The 25,688-nt window shown below is 52.3% G+C and overlaps 1 protein-coding gene across 2 annotated transcripts in view; it reads right to left on the reverse strand.

The window, feature by feature from the left end:
- Positions 1-25,688, reverse strand: part of abhd14a (abhydrolase domain containing 14A) — an 87,622-nt gene that overhangs the window by 20,917 nt on the left and 41,017 nt on the right. For both annotated transcript variants that reach the window (XM_078534962.1, XM_078534963.1), the window contains exon 3: positions 21,925-22,040. In XM_078534962.1, coding sequence (XP_078391088.1) covers positions 21,925-22,040 — 116 coding nt within the window. The remainder of the gene's footprint in view (positions 1-21,924; positions 22,041-25,688) is intronic.

Raw genomic sequence — 25,688 nt, forward strand, 5'->3', positions numbered from 1 at the left:
GCGCGAGGGTGAGAGGGTGAGAGGCTGTGCGAGGGTGAGAGAGTGAGCGAAGCTGCCCGAGGGTGAGAGGGTGAGCGAGGCTGGGCGAGGGTGAGAGGTGAGTGAGGCTGTGCGAGGGTGAGAGGTTGAGCGAGGCTGGGCGAGGGTGAGAGGGTGAGTGAGGCTGTGCGAGGGTGAGTGTGAGCGAGGCTGTGCGAGGGTGAGTGTGAGCGAGGCTGTGTGAGGGTGAGTGAGGCTGGGTGAGGGTGAGAGGGCAAGCGAGGCTGCGCGAGGGTGAGAGGGTGAGCGAGGTTGTGCGAGGGTGAGAGGGTGAGTGAGGCTGTGCGAGGGTGAGTGAGGCTGTGCGAGGGTGAGCGAGGCTGTGAGAGGGTGAGAGAGGCTGTGCGAAGGTGAGAGGGTGAGCGAGGTTGTGCGAGGGTGAGAGGGTGAGTGAGGCTGTGCGAGGGTGAGTGAGGCTGTGCGAGGGTGAGGGAAGCTGTGCGATGGTGAGAGGGTGAGCGAGGCTGTGCGAGGGTGAGTGAGGCTGTGCGAGGGTGAGCGAGGCTGTGCGAGGGTAAGAGGGTGAGCGAGGCTGTGCGAGGGTGAGAGGGTAAGCGAGGCTGTGCGAGGGTGAGCGAGGCTGTGCGAGGGTGAGAGGGTGAGTGAGGCTGTGCGAAGGTGAGAGGGTGAACGAGGCTGTGCGAGGGTGAGAGGGTGAGCGAGGTTGTGCGAGGGTGAGAGGGTGAGTGAGGCTGTGCGAGGGTGAGTGAGGCTGTGCGAGGGTGAGCGAGGCTGTGCGAGGGTGAGAGGGTGAGCGTGGCCGTGCGAGGGTGAGTGAAGCTGTGCGAGGGTGAGAGGGTGAGCGAGGCTGTGCGCGGGTAAGAGGGTGAGCGAGGCTGTGCGAGGGTGAGAGGGTGAGCGAGGCTGTGCGAGGGTGAGAGGGTGAGCGAGGGTGAGCGAGGCTGTGCGAGGGTGAGGGAGGCTGCGCGAGGGTGAGAGGGTGAGCGAGGCTGCACGAGGGTGAGTGAGGCTTTACGAGGATGAGAGTGTGAGTGAAGCTGTGCGAGGGTGAGTGTGAGCGAGGCTGTGCGAGGGTGAGCGGGTGAGCGAGGCTGTGCGAGGGTGAGAGGGTGAGCGAGGCTGTGCGAGAGTGAGCAGGTGAGCGAGGCTGTGCGAGGGTGAGAGGGTGAGCGAGGCTGAGCGAGGGTGAGTGAGGCTGTGCGAGGGTGAGAGGGTGAGTGAGGCTGTGCGAGGGTGAGAGGGTGAGCGAGGCTGCGCGAGGGTGAGCGAGGATGAGAGGGTGAGCGAGGGTGAGCGAGGGTGAGCGAGGCTGTGCGAGGGTGAGAGGGTGAGCGAGGGTGAGAGGGTGAGTGAGGCTGTGCGAGGGTGAGTGAGGCTGTGCGAGGGCGAGTGTGAGCGAGGCTGTGCGAGGGTGAGTGTGAGCGAGGCTGTGCGAGGGCGAGAGGGTGAGCGAGGTTGTGCGAGGGTGAGAGGGTGAGTGAGGGTGAGAGGGTGAGCGAGGCTGTGCGAGAGTGAGAGGGTGAGCGAGGCTGTACGAGTGTGAGTGAGGCTTCGCGAAGGTGAGCGAGGGTGAGAGGGTGAGCGAGGCTGTGCGAGGGTGAGAGGGTGAGCGAGGCTGTGCGAGGGTGAGAGGGTGAGTGAGGCTGTGCGAGGGTGAGTGAGGGTGAGAGGGTGAGCGAGGCTGTGCGAGGGTGAGAGGGTGAGCGAGGCTGTGCGAGGGTGAGTGAGGCTGTGCGAGGGTGAGTGAGGGTGAGAGGGTGAGCGAAGTTGTGCGAGGGTGAGAGGGTGAGTGAGGCTGTGCGAGGGTGAGTGAGGCTGTGCGAGGGTGAGTGAGGCTGTGTGAGGGTGAGAGGGTGAGCGAGGCTGTGCGAGGGTGAGAGGGTGAGCGAGGCTGTGTGAGGTTGAGAGGCTGAGCGAGGCTGCGCGAGGGTGAGAGGGTGAGTGAGGCTGCGCGAAGGTGAGCGAGGGTGAGAGGGTGAGCGAGGGTGAGAGGGTGAGCGAGGGTGAGAGGGTGAGCGAGGCTGGGCGAGGGTGAGCAAGGCTGTGCGAGGGTGAGAGGGTGAGCGAGGCTGTGCGAGGGTGAGAGGGTGAGCGAGGCTGTGCGAGGGTGAGAGGGTGAGTGAGGCTGTGCGAGGGTGAGTGAGGCTTCGCGAAGGTGAGCGAGGGTGAGAGGGTAAACGAGGCTGTGTGAGGGTGAGCGAGGCTGTGCGAGGGTGAGAGGGTGAGCGAGGCTGTGCGAGGGTGAGAGGGTGAGCGAGGCTGTGCGAGGGTGAGTGAGGCTTCGCGAAGGTGAGCGAGGGTGAGAGGGTAAACGAGGCTGTGTGAGGGTGAGAGGGTGAGCGAGGCTGTGCGAGGGTGAGAGGGTGAGCGAGGCTGTGCGTGGGTGAGAGGGTGAGCGAAGTTGTGCGAGGGTGAGAGGGTGAGTGAGGCTGTGCGAGGGTGAGAGGGTGAACGAGGCTGTGCGAGGGTGAGAGGGTGAGAGGCTGTGCGAGGGTGAGAGGGTGAGCGAGGCTGCCCGAGGGTGAGAGGGTGAGCGAGGCTGGGCGAGGGTGAGAGGGTGAGTGAGGCTGTGCGAGGGTGAGAGGTTGAGCGAGGCTGGGCGAGGGTGAGAGGGTGAGTGAGGCTGTGTGAGGGTGAGTGAGGCTGGGTGAGGGTGAGAGGGCGAGCGAGGCTGCGCGAGGGTGAGAGGGTGAGCGAGGTTGTGCGAGGGTGAGAGGGTGAGTGAGGCTGTGCGAGGGTGAGTGAGGCTGTGCGAGGGTGAGCGAGGCTGTGAGAGGGTGAGAGAGGCTGTGCGAAGGTGAGAGGGTGAGCGAGGTTGTGCGAGGGTGAGAGGGTGAGTGAGGCTGTGCGAGGGTGAGTGAGGCTGTGCGAGGGTGAGAGGGTGAGCGAGGCTGTGCGAGGGTGAGAGGGTGAGCGAGGCTGTGTGAGGTTGAGAGGCTGAGCGAGGCTGCGCGAGGGTGAGAGGGTGAGTGAGGCTGCGCGAAGGTGAGCGAGGGTGAGAGGGTGAGCGAGGGTGAGAGGGTGAGCGAGGGTGAGAGGGTGAGCGAGGCTGGGCGAGGGTGAGCAAGGCTGTGCGAGGGTGAGAGGGTGAGCGAGGCTGTGCGAGGGTGAGAGGGTGAGCGAGGCTGTGCGAGGGTGAGAGGGTGAGTGAGGCTGTGCGAGGGTGAGTGAGGCTTCGCGAAGGTGAGCGAGGGTGAGAGGGTAAACGAGGCTGTGTGAGGGTGAGCGAGGCTGTGCGAGGGTGAGAGGGTGAGCGAGGCTGTGCGAGGGTGAGAGGGTGAGCGAGGCTGTGCGAGGGTGAGTGAGGCTTCGCGAAGGTGAGCGAGGGTGAGAGGGTAAACGAGGCTGTGTGAGGGTGAGAGGGTGAGCGAGGCTGTGCGAGGGTGAGAGGGTGAGCGAGGCTGTGCGTGGGTGAGAGGGTGAGCGAAGTTGTGCGAGGGTGAGAGGGTGAGTGAGGCTGTGCGAGGGTGAGAGGGTGAACGAGGCTGTGCGAGGGTGAGAGGGTGAGAGGCTGTGCGAGGGTGAGAGGGTGAGCGAGGCTGCCCGAGGGTGAGAGGGTGAGCGAGGCTGGGCGAGGGTGAGAGGGTGAGTGAGGCTGTGCGAGGGTGAGAGGTTGAGCGAGGCTGGGCGAGGGTGAGAGGGTGAGTGAGGCTGTGTGAGGGTGAGTGAGGCTGGGTGAGGGTGAGAGGGCGAGCGAGGCTGCGCGAGGGTGAGAGGGTGAGCGAGGTTGTGCGAGGGTGAGAGGGTGAGTGAGGCTGTGCGAGGGTGAGTGAGGCTGTGCGAGGGTGAGCGAGGCTGTGAGAGGGTGAGAGAGGCTGTGCGAAGGTGAGAGGGTGAGCGAGGTTGTGCGAGGGTGAGAGGGTGAGTGAGGCTGTGCGAGGGTGAGTGAGGCTGTGCGAGGGTGAGGGAAGCTGTGCGATGGTGAGAGGGTGAGCGAGGCTGTGCGAGGGTGAGTGAGGCTGTGCGAGGGTGAGTGAGGCTGTGCGAGGGTGAGCGAGGCTGTGCGAGGGTAAGAGGGTGAGCGAGGCTGTGCGAGGGTGAGAGGGTAAGCGAGGCTGTGCGAGGGTGAGCGAGGCTGTGCGAGGGTGAGAGGGTGAGTGAGGCTGTGCGAAGGTGAGAGGGTGAACGAGGCTGTGCGAGGGTGAGAGGGTGAGCGAGGTTGTGCGAGGGTGAGAGGGTGAGTGAGGCTGTGCGAGGGTGAGTGAGGCTGTGCGAGGGTGAGCGAGGCTGTGCGAGGGTGAGAGGGTGAGCGTGGCCGTGCGAGGGTGAGTGAAGCTGTGCGAGAGTGAGAGGGTGAGCGAGGCTGTGCGCGGGTAAGAGGGTGAGCGAGGCTGTGCGAGGGTGAGAGGGTGAGCGAGGCTGTGCGAGGGTGAGAGGGTGAGCGAGGGTGAGCGAGGCTGTGCGAGGGTGAGCGAGGCTGCGCGAGGGTGAGAGGGTGAGCGAGGCTGCACGAGGGTGAGTGAGGCTTTACGAGGATGAGAGTGTGAGCGAAGCTGTGCGAGGGTGAGTGTGAGCGAGGCTGTGCGAGGGTGAGCGGGTGAGCGAGGCTGTGCGAGGGTGAGAGGGTGAGCGAGGCTGTGCGAGGGTGAGCGAGGCTGTGCGAGGCTGTGCGAGGGTGAGAGGGTGAGCGAGGCTGAGCGAGGGTGAGTGAGGCTGTGCGAGGGTGAGAGGGTGAGTGAGGCTGTGCGAGGGTGAGAGGGTGAGCGAGGCTGCGCGAGGGTGAGCGAGGGTGAGAGGGTGAGCGAGGGTGAGCGAGGCTGTGCGAGGGTGAGAGGGTGAGCGAGGGTGAGAGGGTGAGTGAGGCTGTGCGAGGGTGAGTGAGGCTGTGCGAGGGCGAGTGTGAGCGAGGCTGTGCGAGGGTGAGTGTTAGCGAGGGTGAGCGAGGCTGTGCGAGGGCGAGAGGGTGAGCGAGGTTGTGCGAGGGTGAGTGAGGGTGAGAGGGTGAGCGAGGCTGTGCGAGAGTGAGAGGGTGAGCGAGGCTGTATGAGTGTGAGTGAGGCTTCGCGAAGGTGAGCGAGGGTGAGAGGGTGAGCGAGGCTGTGCGAGGGTGAGAGGGTGAGCGAGGCTGTGCGAGGGTGAGAGGGTGAGTGAGGCTGTGCGAGGGTGAGTGAGGGTGAGAGGGTGAGCGAGGCTGTGCGAGGGTGAGAAGGTGAGTGAGGCTATGCGAGGGTGAGTGAGGCTGTGCGAGGGTGAGTGAGGGTGAGAGGGTGAGCGAAGTTGTGCGAGGGTGAGAGGGTGAGTGAGGCTGTGCGAGGGTGAGTGAGGCTGTGCGAGGGGGAGTGAGGCTGTGTGAGGGTGAGAGGGTGAGCGAGGCTGTGCGAGGGTGAGAGGGTGAGCGAGGCTGTGTGAGGTTGAGAGGCTGAGCGAGGCTGCGCGAGGGTGAGAGGGTGAGTGAGGCTGCGCGAAGGTGAGCGAGGGTGAGAGGGTGAGCGAGGGTGAGAGGGTGAGCGAGGCTGGGCGAGGGTGAGCAAGGCTGTGCGAGGGTGAGAGGGTGAGCGAGGCTGTGCGAGGGTGAGAGGGTGAGTGAGGCTGTGCGAGGGTGAGTGAGGCTTCGCGAAGGTGAGCGAGGGTGAGAGGGTAAACGAGGCTGTGTGAGGGTGAGAGGGTGAGCGAGGCTGTGCGAGGATGAGAGGGTGAGCGAGGCTGTGCGAGGGTGAGAGGGCGAGAGGGTGAGCGAGGCTGTGCGAGGGTGAGTGAGGCTTCGCGAAGGTGAGCGAGGGTGAGAGGGTAAACGAGGCTGTGTGAGGGTGAGAGGGTGAGCGAGGGTGTGCGAGGGTGAGAGGGTGAGCGAGGCTGTGCGTGGGTGAGAGAGTGAGCGAAGTTGTGCGAGGGTGAGAGGGTGAGTGAGGCTGTGCGAGGGTGAGTGAGGCTGTGCGAGGGTGAGTGAGGCTGTGTGAGGGTGAGAGCGTGAGCGAGGCTGTGCGAGGGTGAGAGTGTGAGCGAGGCTGTGTGAGGTTGAGAGGCTGAGCGAGGCTGCGCGAGGGTGAGAGGGTGAGTGAGGCTGCGCGAAGGTGAGCGAGGGTGAGAGGGTGAGCGAGGGTGAGTGTGAGCGAGGCTGGGCGAGGGTGAGCAAGGCTGTGCGAGGGTGAGAGGGTGAGCGAGGCTGTGCGAGGGTGAGAGGGTGAGCGAGGCTGTGCGAGGGTGAGAGGGTGAGTGAGGCTGTGCGAGGGTGAGTGAGGCTGTGCGAAGGTGAGAGGGTGAGCGAGGCTGTACGAGGGTGAGAGGGTGAGCGAGGCTGTGCGAGGGTGAGCGTGGCCGTGCGAGGGTGAGTGAGGCTGTGCGAGGGTGAGAGGGTGAGTGAGGCTGTGCGAGGGTGAGAGGGTGAGCGAGGCTGTGCGAGGGTGAGAGGGCGAGCGTGGCTGTGCGAGGGTGAGTGAGGCTGCGCGAAGGTGAGCGAGGGTGAGAGGGTGAGCGACGCTGTGCGAGGGTGAGAGGATGAGCGGGGCTGTGCGAGGGTGAGCGAGGTTGTGCGAGGGTGAGTGAGGCTGTGCGAGGGTGAGAGGGTGAGTGAGGCTGTGCGAGGGTGAGAGGGTGAGCGAGGCTGTGCGAGGATGAGAGAGGCTGTGAGAGGGTGAGCGAGGGTGAGCGAGGCTGTGCGAGGGTGAGAGGGTGAGAGGGTGAGCGAGGCTGTGCGAGGGTGAGCGAGGGTGAGCGAGGCTGCGCGAGGGTGAGAGGGTGAGCGAGGCTGTGCGAGGGTGAGTGAGGCTGCGCGAAGGTGAGAGGGTGAGCGAGGCTGTGCGAGTGTGAGAGGGTGAGCGAGGGTGAGCGAGGCTGTGCGAGGGTGAGCGAGGGTGAGCGAGGCTGTGCGACTGTGAGCGAGGGTGAGCGAGGCTGCGCGAGGGTGAGAGGGTGAGCGAGGCTGTGAGAGGGCGAGCGAGGCTGCGCGAGGGCGAGTGTGGCTGCGCGAGGATGAGCGAGGCTGCGCGAGGGTGAGCGAGGGTGAACGAGGCTGCGCGAGGGTGAGCGAGGGTGAACGAGGCTGCGCGAGGGTGAACGAGGGTGAATGAGGCTGCGCGAGGGTGAGCAAGGGTGAGCTAGGATGCGCGAGGGTGACTGACGTTGAGCGAGGCTGCGCGAGGGTGAGAGGGTGAGCGAGGGTGAGCAGGGTGGCGAGGCTGCACAAGGGTGAGAGGGTGAGCGAGGGTGAGAGGGTGAACGAGGCTGCGCGAGGGAGTGAGGGTGAGCAGGGTAGCGAGGCTGCATGAGGGTGAGAGGGTGAGCGAGGGTGAGAGGGTGAGTGAGGCTGCGCGAGGGTGAAAGGGTGAGCGAGGCTGCGCGAGGGTGAGAGGGTGAGGGGGTGAGCGAGGCTGTGCGAGGGTGAGTGAGGCTGCGCGAAGGTGAGAGGGTGAGCGAGGCTGTGCGAGGGTGAGAGGGTGAGCGAGGGTGAGCGAGGCTGTGCGAGGGTGAGCGAGGCTGTGCGACTGTGAGCGAGGGTGAGCGAGGCTGCGCGAGGGTGAGAGGGTGAGCGAGGCTGTGAGAGGGCGAGCGAGGCTGCGCGAGGGCGAGTGCGGCTGCGCGAGGGTGAGCGAGGCTGCGCGAGGGTGAGCGAGGGTGAACGAGGCTGCGCGAGAGTGAGCGAGGGTGAACGAGGCTGCGCGAGGGTGAGCGAGGGTGAGCTAGGATGCGCGAGGGTGAGTGAGGTTGAGCGAGGCTGCGCGAGGGTGAGAGGGTGAGCGAGGGTGAGCAGGGTAGCGAGGCTGCACGAGGGTGAGAGGGTGAGCGAGGGTGAGAGGGTGAACGAGGCTGCGCGAGGGTAAGAGGGTGAGTGAGGGTGAGCAGGGTAGCGAGGCTGCACGAGGGTGAGAGGGTGAGCGAGGGTGAGAGGGTGAGTGAGGCTGCGCGAGGGTGAGAGGGTGAGCGAGGCTGCGCGAGGGTGAGGGGGTGAGCGAGGGTGAGAGGGTGAGCGAGGCTGCGCGAGGGTGAGAGGGTGAGCGAGGCTGCGCGAGGGTGAGAGGGTGAGTGAGGCTGCGCGAGGGTGAGTGAGGCTGCGCGAAGGTGAGAGGGTGAACGAGGCTGTGCGAGGGTGAGCGAGGCTGAGCGAGGGTGAGCGAGGCTGTGCGAGGATGAGAGGGTGAGCGAGGCTGCGCGAGGGTGAGAGAGTGAGCGAGGCTGCGCGAGGGTGAGAGGGTGAGCGAGGCTGCGCGAGGGTGAGAGGGTGAGTGAGGCTGCGCGAGGGTGAGAGGGTGAGCGAGGCTGCGCGATGGTGAGAGGGTGAGTGAGGCTGTGCGAGGGTGAGAGGATGAGCGAGGCTCTGCGAGGGTGAGAGGGTGAGTGAGGCTGTGCGAGGGGGAACGAGGCTGAGTGAGGGTGAGAGGGTGAGCGAGGGTGAGTGAGGCTGTGCGAGGGTGAGCGAGGCTGAGCGAGGGTGAGAGGGTGAGCGAGGCTGTGTGAGGATGAGAGGGTGAGTGAGGCTGTGCAAGGTTGAGAGGGTGAGTGAGGCTGTGCGAGGGTGAGAGGGTGAGCGAGGCTGTGTGAGGATGAGAGGGTGAGCAAGGCTGTGCAAGGGTGAGAGGGTGAATGAGGCTGTGCGAGGGGGAACGAGTATCTACCTAATAGTAGATACTAAGGAAATGACAGATGAAATAAATAAATATTTTGCTTCTGTTCCTTGTTCCAGTCCTACTCAGGTCCCCTCCCACAACTCTTTTCTCGGTACAGCAATGACTGTTTCAGTGCTGCTTCATGCTCTCGTCTGGACCTGGAAAAATTTATTAATTTTACTTCCAATTCCACTCCTATATCACCTTCACATGGTCCAACTCTGACACTTGCCTTCCCTTCCTTCACCTTGACAAGTCCACTGCCCACCACAGCTACCTCGACTACAGCTCCTCACACCCTGCTTCCTGTAATGACTCCGTCCCATTCTCTTAGTTCTATTGCCTCTGTCGCATCTGTTCCGATTATGCCACTTTCCAAAACAACGCTTCTGTCTTCCATCTTCCTTAACCGAGGTTTCCCACCCACTGTGGTTGACAGGGCCCTCAACCGTGTCCGACCCATTTCCTGTGCCTCTGCCCTCACACCTTCCCCTCCCTCCCAGAACCATGATAGGGTCCCCCTTGTCCTCACTTTTCACCCCACCAGTTTCCACATTCAAAGGATCATCCTCCGCCATTTACGCCAACTCCAGCATGATGCCACCACCAAACACATCTTCTCTCACCCTCCTGTCAGTATTCTGTAAGGACCGTTCCTTCCGGGACACCCTGGTCCACTCTTCCATCATCCCCAACACCTCAACCCCCTTCACATGGCACCTTCCCCTGTAATCACAGAAGGTGCAACACCTGCCCCTTTACTTTCCCCCTCCTCACCGTCCAAGGGCCCAAAGACTCCTTTCAAGTGAAGCAGTGCTTCACTTGCACCTTCTTCATTTTGGTCTGCTGCGTTCACTGCTCCCAATGCGGTTTCCTCTACATTGGAGAGACCAAACGCAGACTGGGTGACTGCATTACGGAACACCTTCGGTCTGTCCGCAAGCATGACCCAGACCTCCCTGTCGCTTGCCATTTCAACACACCACCCTGCTCTCATGCCCACATGTCCGTCCTTGGCCTGCTGCAATGTTCCAGTGAAGCCCAACGCAAACTGGAGGAACAGCACCTCATCTTCCGACTAGGCACTTTACAGCCTTCCGGACTGAATATTGAGTTCAACAACTTCAGACCATGAACTCTCTCCTCTATCTTAACCCCTTTTTTAATCCCTTTTAAAAAATTATCTATTTAATTTTATTTATTTATTCATTGTTTTATCTCTTTTTTTATCCCTTTTTCCATCCTTTTTCCCCAACCACTGCTCCCTCCCCCCAACCCCACCTCCAAAAGGCCATCTGTTACTCATTCCATGTTGTTCTTTCACATAGTGCTGATCCTTGTTCTGCTATTCACACATTCTGCTTTCTTACCTTTATGCCACTATCAGCACCTTCTTCAGCCTGTACCACTATCATTAACACTCCCTTTGTCCTGTATCCATGACATCTTTGTCAATCTCTCCTTAGCCCCTACCTATTGCTGACCTTCTATCCAGCTTCACCTGCTCCACCTACCTTAAACAGTATAAAATCCATCACATTTCTACTCTTTAGCTCTGAAGAAGAGTCATATGGACTCAAAATGTTAACTCTGTTTCTCTGTCCACAGATACTGTCAGACCTGCTGAGTTTTTCCAGCATTTTCTGTTTTTATTTTGCTTCTGTCTTCACTATAGAGGATACAAAAATATTCCAGGAATAGCTGTAAATCAGGAGGTGAAATGGAGAGAGGAACTTGGTGAAATTACAATCACTAAGGAAGTGGTACTGAGCAAACTGATGGAGCTGCGGGCTGACAAGTCTCCGGGTTCTGATGGATTTCATCCGAGGGTCTTAAAAGAGGTGGCTAATGAGGTAGCAGATGCGGGTATATTTATGGATAAATTAAGTGAGTGGGAAAAAATCTGGCGGATGGAGTTGAATGTGGGAAAATGTGAAGTTCTTCACTTTGGCAGGAAGAATAAAAAAGCAGAGTATTACTTAAACGAAGAATGACTGCAGAATTCCAAGGTGCAGAATGATCTAGGTGTTCTAGTGCATGAGTCACAAGAAGTTAGAATGCAGGTACAGCAAGTTACTAAGAAAGTTAATGGAATGCTATCCTTTATTACAAGAGTTGAACATAAAAGTAAGGGTGTTATGCTTCTATTATACAGGCATTGGTGAGACTGCACCACGAATACTGTGAGCAGGTTTGGTTTCCTTATTTAGGGAAGGATGTAAATCCATTGGAGGTGGTTCAGAGGAGGTTTACTAGATTGATACCTGGAATGAGCAGGTTGTCTTACAAGGAATGGTTGGACAGACTGGGTTTGTGTCCACTGGAGTTTAGAAGACAGAGCGGTGATTTGATTGAGTATACAAGATCCTGAACGGTCTCGACAAGGTGGACGTTGAAAGGATGTTTCCTCTTGTGGGGGAGTCCAGAACTAGGGGGCAGTGTTTTAAAATTAAAGGTCACTCTTTTAGGACAGAGATGAGAATTTTTTTCTCTGAGGGTTATGTGACTGTGGAACACTCTGCCTCAGGAGACGGTGGAGGCAGGGTCATTGAATATTTTTAAGACGGAGGTAAGTTGATTCCCTTGCCTAAGAAGAATCTAAGGTTATTGGGGGTAGATGGGAATGTGGAATTTGAAACACGAACAGATCAGCCATGATCTTATTGAATGGTGGAGCAGGTGTGAGGGGCTGAATGGCCTACTTCTGCTCCTATTTCTAATGTTTGTATGATTGCTGTTCTCAGGTCCTTTTCCAACCCCTCAGATACAGAAGCAGTCTATGTCCATATGCAGCAAGACCAGGACAACATTCAGGCTTGAGCTAATAAGTGTCAAGTAACATTCATGTCACACAAGTGCCAAGCAATGACCATCTCCAACAAGAGAGAACCCATAACAACATGGTTTTTCAGCATGAACTAGGGAACTTAAAAGGCATGCAGGCAAGATACATAGGAAACATAGAAAATTGGAGCAGGAGTAGGCCATTCAGCCCTTCGAGCCTGCTCCACCATTCACTATGATCATGGCTGATCATCCAACTCAATAGCCTGCTCCCGCTTTCTCCCCATATCCTTTGCTCCCTTTCACCCCAAGAGCTATATCTAACTCCTTCTTGAAAACATACAATGTTTTGGTCTCAACTACTTTCTGTGGTAACGAATTCCACAGGCTCACCACTCTCTGGGTGAAGAAATTTCTCCTCATCTCAGTCTTAAATTGTCTACCTCATATCCTCAGACTGTGACCCCTGGTTCTGGACTCCCCCACCATCGGGAACATTCCTTCCTGCATCTATCCTGTCTAGTCCTGTTAGAATTTTATAGGTTTCTATGAGATCCCCCCTCATTCTTCTGAACTCCAGCGAATATAATCCTAATCGACTCAATCTCTCCTCATATGTCAGTCCCACCATCCCAGGAATCAGTCTGGTAAACCTTCGCTGCACTCCCTCTATAGCAAGAACATCCTTCCTCAGATAAGGAGACCAAAACTGCACACAATATTTCAAGTGTGGTCTCACCAAGGCCCTGTATAAGTGGAGCCAGAGGCGACACTTTGCTTCTTTAAGGCAAGATCTGTGTCTTATACATTGAAATAAAAGGTTGACGAGTTGTGCTGGGCATTATCCAACCTGTTCAATTCTCGGAATGGGCTGTGCCCATAGTTCCAGTGGTTAAACCCGACCTCACCATGGGTACCTGTGGAGACTATACATTGACCATAAATAAGACAGCCAAACTAGGCAAGTACCCTATCCCAAGGATAGAAGACTTATATGCCAAACTGGCTGGAAGCAAGTCCTATACAAAATTGAATACGAGCCACGCTTACTAGAAACTAGGGCTCAGTAACACACTGAGGGAGTACGTAACCATTAACACACACCAAGGGTCTCTATCAGTACATCCATCTACCCTTTGGTATCTCATTTGTGTGTGCTATCTTCCACAGAACAATGGAGAGCCTTTTGCAAGGAGTCTCATGAGTAATTGTACATCTAGATGATATCCTCATCATGGGGTTAACTGAGACAGAGCACTTCTCCAACCTGGAGGGGGTTCATGGAAGCTGGCGTATGGTTAAAGAAGGAAAAGTGCACATTCCAGGCCCCAGAAGTGACTTGTCTAGGTCACAGGGTGGATGCCATGGGACTGCATCAGGTAGAACACAAAATTCAGGCATAAAAGATGCACCATCACCATCCAATTTAACAGAACTCAAGTCCTTCCTGGGCATGATCAACTACTATAGCCACTTCTTACCAAACCTATCAACTGTGTTGGCACCGTTACACTCATTACTAAAAAGGAACCACCATTGGCTTTGGGGGACACAACAGGAAGAAGCCTTTTTTGAAAGCAAAGGAATTGTTGCATTCATCATGTCTATTGGTACACCATAACCCGTCAAAAGGGTTGGTATTAACTTGTGATGCCTCTGCCTACAGAGTGGGAGCCGTGTTATCCCATAAAATGGAAAATGGGTCTGAAAGGCCCATTAGCTATGTCTTGAGAACCCTCTCCACAGCCAAGAAGGGCTATTCCCAGCTAGAAAAGGAAGGTTCATTGGTGGTATTCGGAATGATGAAATTCCACCAGTACCTGCACGGTCTCCATTTCACCATTGTGTCAGACCATAAACCATTAATGGGTTTATTGAGCGAGGACAAGACCAGAGCCCACTAATAGCATCAGTGCGGATACAACGATGGGCTCTGACATTATCTGCGTACGAGTATACTTTTATGTATCGCCCTGCCCTACACATTGCAAATACCAGATGCACTCAGTTGTCTCCTGCTGCCAGACAGTTTTGTGCAAACACCCGCTCCACAGGAATTAGTGCTATTATTGAACTTCTTAGATTCTTCACCTATATGTGCAAAACAAGTTAAAAATTGGACAGAGATCCAACATTATGGAAAGTCAGAGACTTTGTCTTCAAAGGATGGCCAAACTTGCCTATGTCTGAAGAATTGAGACTATTCCATTTCAGACAGATGGAATTGAGCTGCCAAGGCGGGATTTTGTTGTGGGGGTTAAGAGTGGTGGCCCCAACACAAGGCAGAGAGCCGCTCTTGACAGAACTCCATAGTGCCCATCTGGGCATATCAAAAATGAAAATGCTTGCGCGGAGCTATTTATGGTAGCCAGGCATTGATGGAGGTATTGAAAACTTGGTCAAGCACTGCCTCCAGTGTCAGCAACAACAGAAGTTGCCTGTTCCGGCTCCCCTGCATCCGTGGGATTGGCCTGGTTGGCACTGGGTTCGATTACATATCGGTTACGTAGGACCATTCTTGGATACCATGTTATTGTTAATTGTAGATGCACATTCCAAATGGATGGATGTATATGAAGCTAAGTCGCCAACGTCAAATGCAGCTATAGAGAAGCTACGTCAGCATACATGGCCAACCTGAAATCGTTGTTTCAGATAATAGCACCACTTTTACTAGCACAGAGTTTCAGAAATTTATGGATCTGAATGGAATCAGACTTATTAAAACAGCCCCTTACCATCCTTCATCGAATGGCCTAGCTGAAAGGGCAATACAAACTTCTAAGTCTGGTATGAGAAAGCTATCGCAAGGCATTCTGGAATCTCAGCTTTCCTGCTTTCATTTCAGTTATCATACAACACCACATTCGACTATGGGTTCAACACCGTCTGAATTATTGGTGAAACGCCGCCTATGTACACGGTTATACCTGGTGTTTCTAAATTTAGAGGGGAAGGTAAAGTATAATCAGAGTAATCAACAATGAAACCGCGACATATACAGCAAAGCTCGCACAGTGTAGGTGACATGGTATTTGTGCAAAATTTCAGCAGTGGACCCTGTTGCGCTCCTGGAACCATTGCCTCAGAGACTGGCCCATTATCTTTCCAAGTAGAAGTGGGAGATAGAATCGTCCGTAAGCACGGAGATCATATTCATGCCAGAGAGACATTCCAACAACCAACTATTCTGCCTGTGATTAACATCAAACCATTAATTCCTGAGGTGACTGAGAATAGACATGCCCAATGTTGCTGTAGAGTTGCCAAACCCTGAACTGCCACATTCCGAGGATGTGTCTCATGCTACAGTTCCAGATACTGTTGATCCTGTTGAGGAACTTCAAGTGATAGAGCCATACCGCTCTGGCCAAATAAGGAGAGCACCTCAGAGACTTGATCTTTAATCACCTGAAATTGTATATCTGTAACCCTAACCCTGTTAATAGAAATTGTAAAAAACTAAAGGGGAGGAAATGTAGTCACTGAGGGCATAGCCCTTCCTGCTGTCTATCAGGGCTCACGTGATGTTCTGTTAAGGCTCCCACCAGTGAGCCCTAAGTGCAGGCAATCTGGGGGCTGGAGTTTCCTGATTGAACATGTAGCACCTGAAAAGCTCTCTGTAATAAATTTTTAGCTGTTTCTTGTTGAAACCTGTCCACTCTGTTGAGTCATTACAGCTGTTCTCCATTTTTAAATGGGGATAGTGATTGTTGACAGGCGAGTGGAGCATGTGATTGAGCATACTGCATGCAGGTGGCCTTGTAACCCCAGCAAAATTCCAGCCCTTAGAATCACTGAAATACAGAAAGCAGCATGTTGACATTTGCCATGGATTTCTACTGACCATGGTCAGGTTTACTGTGCACTTTCCAAGATACAGGTCAAACATTTTCATAGTTTGTTTTCAGGAGGGGAAGAAGCTGTGGAAGGCAATAATCAGGTCCTGCCCAACCACACTTTACTACACGCTGCAGACTTTTGAAGGCTGACCATGGGTTGAATTGATGGCCCTTGAATCCAATGTTCCATTGATGCAAACGCCGGAAAATATATTGAAGAAATTATTTGCCTCATCTTCACCTAGTTTAAACGTACCCAACCACTTTCCTCTCTGATTGGACTGGCACTTAGGAAATGTGAAAGGCTCACAGGGGTAGGAATAAGGTTCACATCATCCCAAGCAGTTTTCCAGTCTTGTCTGCTCCAGATCCAATAGACAGAGCCAAGAGATCCCAGAACCAATGGATCAGATCTAAGCTCTGCAGTCCTGCCACATCCAGTCATGAATGGTGGTGGACAATTAAACAACTCACTGGAGGAGGAGGCTCCACAAATATCTCCATCCTTAATCATGGGGGAGCCCAGTACATTAGTGCAAAAGATACGGCTGAAGCACTTACAACAATCTTCAGCCAGCAGTGTCGAGTGGATGATCCATCTTGGCCTCCTCCGGAGGTCCCAAGCATCACAGATGCCAGTCTTCAACCAATTCGATTCACTCCACATGATATCAAGACAGAGTTGAAGGCACTGGATACTGCAAAGGCAATGGGTCCTAACAATATTCCAGTGATAGAACTGAAGACTTGTGCTCCAGAACTAGCCACACCACTTGCAAAAGTGTTCCAGTACAGCTACAACATAGGCATCTACTCGGCAATGTGGAAAATTGCCCAGCTATGTCCTGTACACAAAAAGGAGGACAAATCCGACCCAGCTAACTGCTGCCTCATCAGTCTACTCTCGATCATCAGTAAAGTAATGGAAGGGGTCACCAACAGTGCAATCAAGCAGCACTTGCTTAGCAATAACCTGCTCACTGATGCTTAGTTTAGGTTCCGCAAATGCCACTGAGCTCCTGACCTCATTACAGCCCTGGTCCAAACATGGACAAAAGAGCTGAACTCCCGAGGTGAGGTGAGAGTGACTGTCCTTGACATCAAGACAGCAGTTGACTGAGTTTATTTTATTTATTCATTCATGGGATGTGGGTGTCACTGGCTGGGCCAGCATTTATTGCCCATCCTTAATTGCCCTTGAGAGGGTGGTAGTGAGCTGCCTTCTTGAACCGCTGCAGTCCATGTGGTGTAGGTACACCCACAGTGCTGATAGGAAGGTAGTTCCAGGATTTTGACCTAGCGACAGTAAAGGAACGGTGATATATTTCCAAGTCATGGTGGTGAGTGGCTTGGAGGTGAACTTCCAGGTGGTGGTGTTCCCATGTGTCTGCTGACCTTGTCCTTCTAGATGGTAGTGGTCATGGGTTTGGAAGGTGTTATCTAAGGAGCTTTGGTGAGTTTCTGCAGTGCATCTTGTAGATGGTACACACTGCTGCTACTGTACGTCGATGGTGGAGGGAGTAAATGTTTGTGTATGCGGTGCCAATCAAGCAAGTTGCTTTGTCCTGGATGGTGTCCAGCTTCTTGAGTGTTATGGGAGCTGCACTCATCCAGACAAGTGGAGAGTCTTCCATCACACTCCTGACTTGTGCCTTGTAGATGGTGGACAGGCTTTGGAGAGTCAGGAGGTGAGTTACTTTCTGCAGGATTCCCAGCCTCTGACCTGTTCTGGCAGCCACAGTGTTTATACTATCAATATCCCCCAGGATGTTCAGTGGGGGATTCAGTGATGGCAATGCTACTGAATGTCAAAAGGTGACACCTATATCCTCTCTTGTTAGAGATGGTCATTGCCTGGCAATTGTGTGGTGTGAATGTTACTTGCCGCTTGTCAGCCCAAGCCTGGATATTGTCCAGGTCTTGCTGCATTTGGACATGGACTGCTTCAGGACCTGAGGAGTTGCGAATGGTGCTGAACATTATGCAATCCATCAGCAAACATCCCCACTTCTGATCTTATGATGGAAGGAAGGTCATTGATGAAGCAGCTGATGATAGTTGGACCTAGGACACTACCCTGAGGAACTCCTGCAGTGATGTCCTGGAGCTGAGATGAATGACCTCCAACAACCACAACTGCTAGGTATGACTCCAACCAGCGGAGAGTTTTCCCCCTGATTCCCACTGACTCCAATTTTGCTAGGGCTCCTTGATAGCGCACCTGGTCTAATGCGGCCTTGATGTCCAGGGCAGTCACTCCCACCTCACCTCGGGAGTTCAGCTCTTTTGTCCATGTTTAAGCCAAGGCTGTAATGAGGTCAGGAGCTGAGTGGCCCTGGCAGAACCCAAACCGAGTGTCAATGAGCAGGTTATTGCTAAGCCAGCGCAGCTTGATAGCACTGTTGGTGACCCCTTCCATCACTCTACTGATGATGGAGAGTAGACTGATGGGACGGTAATTAGCCGGGTTACATTTGTCCTACTTTTTGTGTACAGGACATACCTGGGCAATTTTCCACATTGCCCAGTAGATGCCAGTGTTGTAAGCTGTACTGGAACAACTCGAGTGAAGCATCAAGGAGCCCTAGCAAAACTGGAGACAATGGGAATCAGGGGGAAAACTATCTGCTGGTTGGAGTCATACCTAGCACAAAGGAAGATGGCTGTGGTTGTTGGAGGTGAATCATCTCAGTCCCAGGACATTACTGCAGGAGTTCCTCAGGTAGTGTCCTCGGCCCAACCACCTTCAGCTGCTTCCTCAATCACCTTCCTTCCATCATAAGATCAGAAGTGGGGATGTTCGCTGGATATTGCACAATGTTCAGCACCATTCGCGACTCCCCAAATACTGAAGCAGTCCGTTCCCATATGCAGTAACATGGTCAACATTCAGTCTTGGGCTGATAAGTGGGAACTAACATTTCTTTTTATTCGTTCATGGGGGCGTCACTGGCTAGGCCAGCAACCCTAATTACCCTTGAGAACCGAGTGGATTGCTAGGGCATTCGTTTCAGAGGGCATTTTAAAAGTCAACCTTCATTGCTGTGGGTCTGACATGTAGGCCAGACTAGGCAAGGAAGGCAGATTTCCTTCCTTAAAGGACATTAGTAAACCAGATGGGTTTTTACAACAATTGACAACGGTTTCATGGTCATCATTAGACTTTTAATTCCAGGTTTTTTTAATATAATTCCAATTTCACCATCTGCTGTGGTGAGATTTGAACCTGGGTCCCTAGAACATTACCCTGGGTCTCTGGATTACTAGTTCGGTGATAAAATCACTATGCCACCGCCTCCCCATTTATGCCACTCAAGTGCCAGGCAATGACCATCTACAAGATAGAATCCAACCATCTCCATATGACATTCAATGGTGTTACTATCACTGAATCCCCCACTATCAACATCCTGGGGATTACCGTTGACCAGAAACTGAATTGGACTAGCCATATAAATAGTGTGGCTACAACAGCAACTCAGTGACTGGGAATTCTGTGAAGAGTAATTCACCTCCTGATTCTCCAAAGCCTGTCCACCATCTACAAGACACAAGTCAGGAGTGTGATGGAATACTCTCCACTTGCCTGGATGAGTGCAGCTTCAACAACACTCAAGAAGCTTGACACCATCCAGGACAAAGCAGCCCACTTGATTGGCACCACATCCACAAACATTCACTCCCTCCACCATTGACGCGCAGTAGCAGCAGTGTGTACCATCTACAAGATGCACTGGAGCAATTCACCAAGCCTCCTTCGACAGCACCTTCCAAACCCATGACCACTATCATCTAGAAGGACAAGGGTAGCAGACAGATGGGAACACCACCACCTGCAAGTTCCCCTCCAAGTCACTCACCATCCTGACTTGGAAATATATCGGTAGTCCTTCACTGTTGCTGGGTCAAAATCCTGGAATTCCCTCTCTAACAGCACTGTGGGTGTACCTACAACACATGGACTGCAGTGGTTCATGAAGGCAGCTCACCCCCATCTTCTCGAGGGCAATTAAGGATGGGCCATAAATGCTGGACTAGCCAGTGACATTCACACCCCATGAAAGAATAAAAGAAGAGCTCCACTTGGAAAGTTGATGCATCAGGGCTATAAAATCTAAGCCAATTTGTCAAAAATCTTTTGGGTCAACTTGGACTAAGAATGCGGATGAACCTCCCTGAGGAGCTGTTGGATAACACCTTTTCCTCTTGTAATGGAAGATTCCCAGTGGATGTATTACCAACTGCAGGTTGATGATCATGATGGAGATTTGGCCCCATGTATTTGAGATGCAAGAGTTTGAACTGACCAGTTGCCAAGATATTTAAATTCTAGATAAGTATCCGTGGGGAGTATTGTGGTGCAGTGAGTAGTGTCCCTGCCTCTGAGCCAGAAGCTCCGAGTTCTAGTCCCACTCCAGGGCAAGATGGCCAAGGAAAGTGAGTTCATAATGTGGCCAACAGGTTAGGCATCAACCTGTAAATCTTCCAACACACGCTAATGTCAAGTGATAAAAGCGTGAGAGATTTCTGGTCAGCCATGTGATAGAAAGAAAATTGTAGCCTCTACCATCACTATTCATAGCTCCAGTCTATAACACATATGGAAAAGTGTACGGTGCTGCAGAAACTTGGAGTTGGTGGGGTCGGTTGGCTGGACGGCCGGTGTGGATCAGATTGGTGCCAACAGCATGGTGTTTGATCCCTGCTCCAGCAGGGGTGGATTTTGGACCCGCCGCCATTTCCGCCACCACCAAACACATCTTCCCTTCACCCCCATTGGCAGCATTCCGTAGGGATCGTTCCCTCCGTGACACCCTGGTCCACTCCTCCATCACCCCCTACAACTCAACCCCCTCAAACGGCACCTTCCCATGCAACCGCAGAAGATGCAACACCTGCCCCTTCACATCCCCCCTCCTCACCGTCCAAGGGCCCAAACACTCATTTCAGGTGAAGCAGCATTTCACTTGCACTTCCCTCAACTTAGTCTACTGCATTCGTTGCTCCCAATGCGGTTTCCTCTACATTGGAGAGACCAAACGCAGACTGGGTGATCGCTTTGCAGAACACCTTCGGTCTGTCCGCAAGCATTACCCAGACCTCCCTGTCACTTGCCATTTCAACACTCCACCCTGCTCTCATGCCCACATGTCCGTCCTTGGCTTGCTGCATTGTTCCAGTGAAGCTCAATGCAAACTGGAGGAACAGCACCTCATCTTCCGACTAGGCACTTTACAGCCTTCCGGACTGAATATTGAGTTCAACAATTTTAGATCATGAACTCTCTCCTCCATCCCCACCCTCTTTCCAATTTTCCCCCTCCTTTTTGTTTTTTCCAATAATTTATATAGATTTTTCTTTTCCCACCTATTTCCATTATTTTTAAATGTATTTCCATCTATTGTTTTATCTCTACCTTTTAGCCTTTTTCGATTCCTTCACCCCATCCCACCCCCACTAGGGCTATCTGTACCTTGCTCGTCCTGCTTTCTACCCTTAATTAGCACATTCCTTTAGATAATATCACCACCTTCAACACCTCTTTGACCTTTTGTCTGTAACATCTTTTGGTTATCTCCACCTATCACTGGCCCTCTATCCAGCTCTTCTTGTTCCAACCTCCCCCTTAAACCAGCTTATATTTCACCCCCTTTCTATTTTTCCTTAGTTCTGTTGAAGAGTCATGCGGACTCGTTAACTGTGTTTCTCTCCACAGATGCTGCCAGACCTGCTGAGGTTTTCCAGGTATTTTTGTTTTTGTTTTGGATTTTGGACCTGTCTCCTTGCCCTATCTGTGGTGGAGGTCGTGGTACTGTGGGTTGGACTTGCTTTCAGGCAGAGAACTTAAAAAGTAGTTGTATCTGTGGCATTTGGGGAGAAAGGAGTGGGCACTAGGTCAGCAGAAGCCATATCAGGAGTTCAAACTCAGGCAAAGCTAGCACTTCCAGTACATCAACTGGTTACAGCAATGAGCGACTCAGCCATAAAGATCTTCCTGGGTTTAAGGCCTATATCGTGTCGAGTTAGCTGATTGTGGCCAAGTGAGAAGCACTATAACCAGTGACCCTGACTTGTACAAAAACACTCAAAGTCTGAGTTATCAGCCCTCTTATCATTTGTCAAAATAAAAAAGTGGTTTTGGATGTTTGAGCTTCAGAGCTCAGAATTCTGTTTTTCATATTATGTCAAAATGTAAAAACCCCTCCTTAGCAAAACACAAGTCCAGTCTTTTCCTCAATTGATGTTCACACACACAGATGTTCCAACGTGATACACAATAGCATACAATCCTTACATTCCTAATTCAGCCGGACTAAGATCAACTAAATCAGGGCAGGCCAGACTCCCTGGCTTGAAGGAGAAAGGTTAAAGAGAAAAGAAAGTTTGCTATTTTTTTCCCAGTCTAAAACTAGGGCCATATTTTGGTTGATAATGACCAGGTAGGTAATTTCAATCCCTGTTCTTTTCTTAAATCCCAAAGAGGTGATGGGCTTGATAAAGCAAAGAGTCTTATCCGATTTTGCAGATTCTAATGTCAGACAATAGTCACACTACGGCTCTTGCTTTGAGGGAGTTCGAAATCGATGCAGAGTTCTGCAACCAGTAAGCAAACCTGGGGAGGGGAATATATAACATCGTACAGGAAGTCAGCTCTTAAAATACTGAGTGCCCATTCACATTCCAATGCAGAAGACCTTATCCAATAACTGCCTTCTTCACACGATTTAAGGATGAGGCTAACGCCTGAAATACCTTACCTGGTAAGTCCACTGCCACAGTTCTGTGTCCTTGTTGCGCTAGCAGATTGAGTGTTCCTAGACCCTCCCAGGTCTTCGAGTTGAAGGCCTGCCCATGTAGCAGGAGTACCTCCAAGCTGAACAAACAAAATGATGCAAGGTGTCACTGAAATGTAACTTCAGAGGAGCAAGGACAAGGTGCACAACTGTTAAAAGTTAAATCACTTGGGAAAGATAATGTGATTAAACTATAGCTCAAGCAAGGAGCTCCTAGCTAACATGGAGTGGTCTGAGGAATGTATCTATTAAATAGGGATACTTATGAACTCCTATTACCTCTCTATACTTATTGAGATTGTTCAGTTCCAGAAGATCATGATGGGTGACTGCTTTTGATTGGACTGAGGAATAGGAGGAGAATGTGAACAACCAGCAAAAAGGGAGGGAACTACTGAAGGCCAGAGAAGGATGAAACAGAGGGGGCGAGTTTTCAGAAGACCCTACCCACCTTAGAGAGCCTACAATCACAGGCATAGCCTCCCTGATCTGTTACAGGAGCAGTACTTCCGAAGGCTGAGACCTCTGCAGCCTCCAAGAAGGCAGCCTACTGCCTGCTGGACCTGGTGGCCATACCAGTGGCTTTGCAGGTCAACACGACCCTCAATTTCTTTGCATTTGCCTCCTTCCAAAGTGCAATTGAAGATATAGCAAGGGTATCACAGTCAGCTGCACATAAAGCAAGTTATGGAAGGATTATTTGCAGGGCCAGCAGTTGTAGATGCAATGTGCCGAATGGCTTCCTTCTGTGTGGAAATATTTAGAGATGTTTTGCCAGTGAATGTGGTGAAAAGAGGGAAAAAAATTTTCTGTGAAAAATTAGCTGTGCCATTCAGGCATTCAGATAAGGTGCAGTTGCTAAAACACCACATAGAACCATAGAAAAGTTACAGCATAGAAGGAGGCCATTCGGCCCATCTTGCCCATGCCAGCCCGAGGACACCCAGGTGCCCTTTCTAATCCCACCTTCCTGCACCCGGCCCATAGCCCTGCAGCTTATAGCACTTTAGGTGCAGATCCAGGTACTTTTTAAAAGAGTTTAGAGTTTCTGCCTCTACCACCAACTTGGGCAGCGAATTCCAGACACCCACTACCCTCTGCGTAAAAAAGTTCTTCCTCATGTCCCCCCTACACCTTCTGTCACTTATCTTGAATCTACGTCCCCTGGTTCTAGAATTGTCCACCAAGGGAAACAATTTTATCCTGTCCACTCTATCTATTCCCCTCATAATTTTCTACACCTCAATCAAGTCACCTCTCAGCCTTCTTTGTTCTAAGGAAAATAACCCCAACCTATCCAATCTCTCCTCGTAGCTACACTTTTCTAACCCTGGCAACATTCTTGTAAACCTCCTCTACACTCTCTCCAAAGCTATTACGTCCTTCCTGAAATGTGGTGACCAGAACTGCACACAATACTCCAGTTGTGGCCTCACCAGTGTTTTATACAATTCCAACATTATATCCTTACTTTTAGATTCTATACCTCTGCCAATGAAGGAGAGCATTCCATATGCCTTCTTTACAACCTTGTCCACTTGAACTGCTGCCTTCAGGGACCTGTGTACTTGTACGCCAAGATCTCTCACTTCATCTACCCCTCTTAGTATATTCCCATTTATTGTGTAATCCCTGTAACTGTTTGACCTCCCTAAATGTATGACCTCACATTTCTCTATGTTAAAATCCATCTGCCACTTTACCGCCCACTCCACCAACCCATCTATATCGTTTTGGAGATTATGGCTATCCTCTACACTATCCACTACTCGACCAATCTTTGTATCATCTGCAAATTTCCCAATCTACATACTACGGTGAGAGGTCGTGCAAGGCAGTCAGGTCTGTAATGCCACTTTGCCTACATATTAAACAAAGCTGATGGGACAGAGTAGATGGTTAAAAGATCAGAGGCGGGGTCAACAGCCTCAAACAACAAGCACACATATCCTATTGCGCATTGGCGCAGCCCAAGGTGGCCAAATCATATCAGAATGGGACCTTTCTCTTCTTCAATTTCAGAGCACTCTCAGGACAGTCAGAGATCCATCCGTGAACTCTCAGGACAGTCAGAGATCCATCCACAAACTCTCAGGACAGTCAGAGATCCATCCACAAGCTCTCAGGACAGTTAGGAATCCATCCACAAACTCTCAGGACAGTCAGAAATCCATTCACAAACTCTCAGGACAGTCAGAAATCCACCCACAAACTCTCAGGACAGTCAGAAATCCATCCACAAACTCTCAGGACAGTCAGAAATCCATCTGCAAACTCTCAGGACAGTCAGAGATCCATCCGTGAACTCTCAGGACAGTCAGAGATCCATCCACAAACTCTCAGGACAGTCAGAGAACCATCCGTGAACTCTCAGGACAGTCAGAGATCCATCCACAAACTCTCAGGACAGTCAGAAATCCATCCACAAACTCTCAGGACAGTCAGAAATCCATCCACAAACTCTCAGGATAGTCATAAATCCATCCACAAACACTCAGGACAGTCAGGAATCCATCCACAAACTCTCAGAACAGTCAGAAATCCATCCACAAACTCTCAGGACAGTCAGAAATCCATCCGCAAAATCTCAGGACAGTCAGAAATCCACCCACAAACTCTCAGGACAGTCAGAAATCCACCCACAAACTCTCAGGACAGTCAGAAATCCACCCACAAACTCTCAGGACAGTCAGAAATCCATCTATGAAGGTTTTGCGTCTCATTAGTTTGAACCCAACTTTGTGAAAAAAGAGGTTGCATCAATTGCTCACCATTTAATCTATACTGTAAGACAGCGGTATAAATCTAATACTGTTATTAGTCAATGTATATTAAAGTTTATTGTTTGAAACCACATGGGTCTGAATCATGCACAGGTTATTGTTGTCAGACTAACACCCTTTTTGCCATGGACAAAACCACATTCCATCACCAGGCAGCTTGCGTACAACTACAAAAACAGCTCCAGGTACATCTGCAGCACTGTCACTGGAAGCTGTCATCATATTTTCATACTGCGATAGTCAACATTCCTAACCAGAAACCAACCCAAAACGATGTCCCCTTCAAACCTGGCTGACACCTCTAAGGAATCCCACCAATCAACACTAGGAGCAGTACAACTCCAAACGACAGTCAGATGTGTGATCGAACAGGCCATCAATGTGAAGTTGTCTAGACAAGTCTGCAGACACCCTTCATTCCTCAGCAGTGAGGGGCTCCAGGACAATGTAGCAGTAAATGCTAGAGGGCCAGGAGGAAGAAACTGCTCTGGGCAATACACCTGATGAGGGCAAAAAGAAAACTGGGGTGCCCAAAGCAAGGCCAGCCTATCACATTGCTGCTTGTGATGCCAGGGATGCCCTGATAGCTCAAAGGTTCAATTAGGCACTCACACTAGAACAACATTAAAATACACCCCACCTCCTCAACACAAGTAACCCTGTAATGATCCATCCACAGGTTCCATATCCATCAAGTGGGGTCAGTCAACTCACTTTTCTATCTTCAGCAAACAAATGAAAAGCAGAATGGGTACTCACCATCCAATAATGGGGAACATGAGAAAATGGTGCAATTTGTTAAACTTAATATGCTCCAAAGAAATGTTGACAAATACACACATCTGCTTAGCCTTGGTGAAGTATAAAACCTTTCCTTCCCTAACACTTCTACATCATGTAAAGCCTTTGGTTTTACCAGAGGTAGTGGCAGGCTACTCTGTTCCT

This window comes from Cetorhinus maximus, unplaced genomic scaffold (assembly GCF_964194155.1).
Source record: "Cetorhinus maximus unplaced genomic scaffold, sCetMax3.hap1.1 HAP1_SCAFFOLD_167, whole genome shotgun sequence".
NCBI classification, from domain to species: domain Eukaryota; kingdom Metazoa; phylum Chordata; class Chondrichthyes; order Lamniformes; family Cetorhinidae; genus Cetorhinus; species Cetorhinus maximus.